Genomic DNA, 5,772 nt, shown 5'->3' on the forward strand with positions numbered 1-5,772 from the left:
AATATTCATGAGTCAATCTTTAGTCATAGTAGTGTTCGAAATTCGAAACTACCGTTTCGACTATGGCGCAGGGGGGTTAGGGGAGGGGGCGTCTGTCCTCAAAAACAGTCACGTCATTGACAAAAGTCTTTCTTTCCCTCTTACTTTCTTTCGACATCTCACAGAAAATATTTGGCTGACGGTTTAAAAAAAACATCGACAGAACTTTTCTTTATTTGAATAGAATTGTAACAACACAGAAGTAGCCTACATGCTGGGACAAACCTTCATAAGATGACGAATGTGTGAGGAAAAGAGAGTCGAAGCATGTCTTCAGCAATCTTTTATTTCATTTATAGATTTGAAGAATGTCACAGTAAAGGCAACAAAATAAATAAGCGATTTAATGATAGTAAAGGATGGCATATTACGCTCTTAAAGGGATAGTTCACCCAAAATTACAATTCTGTCATTATTTACTCACCCTTTACTTGTTCCATTCAAATCTGTTCAACTTTCTTTCCTCTTTGAAGAAAGCTGGAAACCACTGACTTCAGTTTTAGTGGTGTTTCCAGCTTTCTTTAAAATTGTTCATTCAACTGAAGAAAGAAACTCATAACCCTGCTGAAAAATCCAGCTTAAACCAGTCTAGGATGATTGACTGGTTTTAGCTGGTCGACCAGCCTGATTTTACAGGGGTTTTGGCCACTTCCAGGCTGGTTTCCAGCCATTTCCAGCCAGGTGTTAGCTGGACAAGCTGGGAGATGCTTGACCAGCCTAGCCAGCCTGGGAGCCCAGCCTAAATCAGCTATGTCCAGCTTAAACCAGGATGGTCAAGCTGGTTTTAGATGGTTTTAGCTGGTCACTTTCCAGCCTGACCAGCAAAGACCAGGCTGGAAATGACTGGAAACCAGTCTGGTAGTGCCTAAAACCCCTCTAAAACCAGCCAACCATCCTAGGCTGATTTAAGCTGGAATTTTCAGCAAGGAAAGGTTTAGAGCAGGGGTGTCCAAACTTAGTCCTGGAGGGCCGGTGTCCTGCAAAGTTTAGTTCCAATCGCAACCAGACACACCTGGGCTAGCTAATCAAGCTCTTAAGCTGTGGTCACACTTGACTTTTCTCCCCATAGACTTCCATTCATACGCACGTGAATGCGTCAGACCGGAAGCGCAAGGTTGTGCGTCAAGTTTTGCAGGTTGCTGCGGTGCAAAGTTCAAGCTTGGTGAACTCTGACCTGAGAAATCGCATCACTTGACTGCGTGAGACCAATCGAGTATCAAAACATGACCTCTCTGGACAGGAATTTAAAATATGGAGTAATTGCTTACTTTTTAAAATGTATAATAAGCTTGTTAAATCCCGCCTCTTTTCGCAGCGCCGCACGACAAAATATCGCATGCTCAAACTCTAATGTCACCGCAGCTTTACTAGACTTTCTAGAAACATCCTTGCAGGTGTGTTGAGGCAAGTTGGAGCTAAAATCTGCAGGACATCAGACCTCCAGGACTGAGTTTGGACACCCACTTGAATCTTAATTTTTAGGTGAACAATCCCTTTAAGGTCTATGAAAGTGACAGAATATGCAGTTTACAATAATTATGCCAACCATTTTAGAAACGAATTGGAAATGGCCACAGTTGAAATATGGAAAGCTACATAAAAATCATATTTCATGAGTCACTGTGATTTAAGAACAGGAAATGAGCATTTGAGAAATGTGAAGAGAGTGTGTTTTAAGACTTATGATAGTAACAGGTGCTGCAGTGGCAGTCTGTGTGGTTGTATAGTGGGATATTCGTGGCAACCTATAACACAAACACACAAACAACATGTGTTATATACAATAAATGACAATAACGTCCTTAAATATCGTAACAATAAAATGTCGTAATGTGGACTTTACCATTTTAGATTCTTTTGCTACACAGCAAGTGGCTTCTGATGTGATGTTTTTTGGGACAAGCATGGTTTTCTTGGACCTCAGGGGTGTGGGGTAAGCTCTCGAAAAGCAGCAGCCCACGCACTGATAGACCGGAGCCCCGGGTTTGGAGAAACGTTCGTTCATCTTGAGTTTGCACTCTTCACATCCATCTTTGACACACATATAAACATAAATAAACCATACAGTTGAAGACAGAATTATTAGCCCCCCTTTGAATTATTTTTTCTTTTTTTAATTTCTCCCAAATGACGCTTAACAGATTCAGGAAATTTGCACGGTTTGTTTGATCATAGTTTTTCTTCTGGAGAAAGTCTTATTTGTTTTATTTCGGCTAGAATAAAAGCATTCCTTTTATTTTTTTAAAACCATTTTAAGGTCAAAATTATTAGCCACTTTAAGCTATTTTTTTTTTCGATAGTCTACAGAACAAAGCATAGTTATACAATAACTTGCCTAACTATCCTAACCTGCCTAGTTAACCTAGCTAACCAAATTAACCTAGTTAAGCCTTTAAATGTCACTTTAAGCTGTATAGAAGTGTCTTTTTCCCCTTCATTTTTATGCTAATATATATATATATATATATATATATAAATATATATATATATATATATATATATATATATATATATACACACACACACTTCAACAAACCAAATACATTGCCTAAAGAAGGATAGTGTAAAAAATGTAATAATAAAAACAAAAATAATAGAAAAAAGTAGCTAAATTCTTCAAAAAATTAAAGAAGGAAAATAAATAAATAAATAAAATAATAATAAATACATAGATAAATAGAGTGACAGCAGTAATGGGTGATACGATGAGGGATAATGCTGTGGTATCTTGCAATGGTAGGTAAACATAGAGGAAGCTTGAGATTCTGAACAGAGAAAGAAAAGACAAAATGATGATTACAGAAAAAAGATTTGTTACATACAAGACAGTCACATTATTCCCCAGGAAGTACATTTATAGCAGAGAAATATGAAAGTAAAGGTTGCCAAACATGTGAGAATTTGCTAGAAACGCTACTTGAATATTTGTATTTTTCTAAGTGTAAATATAACATCAGATCTTGAAGCCAGAGTGATGCTTTATTTAAAGATTTTATAGAAGTGTCTTGAAAAATATTTAGTCAAATATTATTTACTGTCATCATGGCGAAGATAAAACAAATCAGTTATTAGAAATGAGTTATTAAAACTATTATGTTTAGAAATGTGTTGAAAAAATCTGCTCTCCGTTAATAAACAGAATAAACAGGGGGGCTAATAATTTAGTTAGGCTAATATATCTGACTTTAACTATACAGTTGAAGTCTGATTTATTAGCCCCCTTGTTTATTTTTTTCCCTAATTTCTGTTTAATGGAGGGAAGATTGTTTCAGCACATTTTTAAGCATAATAGTTTTAAACACCTATTTCTAATAACTGATTTATTTTATCTTTGTCATGATGACAGTAAATAATATTTTACTTGATATTTTTCAAGACACTTCTATACAGCTTAAAGTGACATTTAAAGGCTTAAGTAGGTGAATAAGGTGAACTAGGCAGGTTAGGATAATTAGGCAAGTTATTGTATAATGATGGTTTGTTCTGTAGACTATCAGGAAAAAATAAATTGGCTTAAAGGGGCTAATAATTTTGTCCCAAAAATGTTTTTAAAAAAATTAAAAACAGATTTTTTTCTAGCCGAAATAAAACAAATAAGACTTTCTCCAGAAGAAAGAAATACTATCAGACATACTGTGAAAATTTCCTTGCTCTGTTAAACATAATTTGGGAAATATTTAAGATAGAAAAAAAAAAAATCAAAAGGGGGCTAATAATTCTGACTTCAACTGTATATATATATATATATATATATATATATATATATATATATGTATATATATATATATATATATATATATATATATATATATATATATATATTTTTTTTTTTTTTTTTTTTTTTTTTTTTTTTAAGAACAAAACTTGTTAAAGGGATAGTTCAAAAACAAATGGCCATTATTCAAACTCATACTTTTTTCTTTTTGACTTCCATTGTAGGAAAAACAAATACTATGAAAGTCAATGGTGACGATATTTCAGCTTTCTTCACAATGTCTTCTTTGTGCTCAACAGACTAAAGCTTTAGGGCCACATGACGGTCAGTAAATGTTTATTTTTCTACACTGGAAAAAAACAACAAGATTTTAGAAAAATTGTTGCAATCACTTATCTTAGAAAAAACTTCCCATGAACCATTTTCTTTTCAGTGTGGGTTAACTATCCCTTTAAGTATTAGACCAGAATATCAACTCACAGTTAGACACATCGTTTCTTGAATACAGTTGTCCGACATGAAGAATCATTAACAACAAGAAAATGCTTGCTTCAGCGTATCTTGTCCAAAACATGATGGCTATAATAGAAGAAGAAAAGCTCTTTAGTGAACTGCACTTATAGTTTATTTAAAATACATCAACATTATTATGCGACTCTGAATTAGCTTTTTTATATTAAGCATTTCTAAAAGCTAAACCTACCTTTGTTCTCGACTTCCGGCGGAGCGTGATGAGTGTCTTCTCCCACACAAGTAAAGCTACCTTTTATACCTTGCTCATACCTGCCCCATGTTTGAACGTTTGTGTGTGTGTGTGAGAGAGAGAGAGAGATTCTTCCCTTGCTGACCTTCTAATCCATTAGGAAAATGTACAAAAATGACTGAATATGCACTGCGGGATTATTAAATAATTGTTTTGTCTTTGAGATTGCTGATTTCATAAGGTTGATTATAAAAACACGCCTCAAGCTGCTAGAAAACCTTTGTTCGATTTTCAACCTGTTGCATGATTTCGGGTCAGATGAATTCATCGGCAATTATTGTATTTCATCTGTTCTCTAAACACAGAGTATCAAGTGTCAAGGATGAACGTTAGCTTGCCTTCACTATCTCTCAATCTTTCCATCTGCGCAAATCCACAAGACCTCGCTTCATATAATGAGCTTTCATGCGCCATGCAAATGTAACTTTATATTTTCAGTGCCAGATGGAGAGGAGCGTGTCGTATTAATAACAAAGTAAAACTATTGAAGAGGACAACGGCAACTGAAGGAATTATGATGTTTTTCTAACTTTGTTTTCTGCATTAATAGTTTAATCCCGTTTTAAAGTTTAATCCTGGCCTCCTCACTGGCCTTCCCAAAAAGACAGTCAGACAGTTGCAGCTCATCCAGAACGCTGCGGCCAGGATTTTGACTAGAACCAGGAAATCAGAGCACATCACACCTGTCCTCAGGTCTCTACACTGGCTCCCAGTTACATTCAGAATAGAGTTTAAAGTATTATTACTGGTCTATAAATCACTAAATGGCCTAGGAGCTCAATACATTACAGATATGCTGATTGAATACAAACACAACAGATCACTCAGATCTTTAGGATCATATAAACTAGAAGTTCCAAGAGTTCAGTCAAAGCAGGGTGAATCAGCTTTCAGCTACTACGCTCCTCGCTGTTGGAATCAGCTTCCAGAAATGATCAGATGTGCTCCAACATCAGGCATGTTCAAATCAAGACTGAAAACACATCTGTTTAGCTGTGCCTTTACTGTATGAGCACTGTGCTGCATCCGACAGAGCGCACTATTGTGGTTTTTTTTCTTCTTTTTCGTTATCTTATAACATTTTAACACATTTTTATCTGTTTTATCTATTTTTTATTCTTATTCTTATAATTTTTATTTTTATTATTTCTTTTCATTTTCTTACACTTGTTTCTTTTATTCTTTTATATTACTTCTTTATGTAAAGCACTTTGAATTGACACTGTGTATGAAATGTGCTATATAAATAAACTTG

General features: G+C 34.9%; 1 protein-coding gene across 2 annotated transcripts; it reads right to left on the reverse strand.

The window, feature by feature from the left end:
* Positions 1-307: 307 nt before the first annotated feature.
* On the reverse strand, positions 308-5,527 carry cga (glycoprotein hormones, alpha polypeptide). Of its 2 annotated transcripts, XM_005169876.6 has the most exons (4): positions 4,458-5,527; positions 4,235-4,333; positions 1,883-2,070; positions 308-1,784 (listed from the first exon to the last, which is right to left on the reverse strand). In XM_005169876.6, the coding sequence occupies exons 2-4, from the start codon at positions 4,326-4,328 to the stop codon at positions 1,713-1,715; spliced, it is 354 nt and encodes a 117-aa protein (XP_005169933.1). In that variant the 5' UTR covers positions 4,329-4,333; positions 4,458-5,527; the 3' UTR covers positions 308-1,712.
* Positions 5,528-5,772: the final 245 nt, after the last annotated feature.

The sequence above is a fragment of the Danio rerio genome, chromosome 17, assembly GCF_049306965.1.
Source record: "Danio rerio strain Tuebingen ecotype United States chromosome 17, GRCz12tu, whole genome shotgun sequence".
Lineage (NCBI taxonomy): Eukaryota > Metazoa > Chordata > Actinopteri > Cypriniformes > Danionidae > Danio > Danio rerio.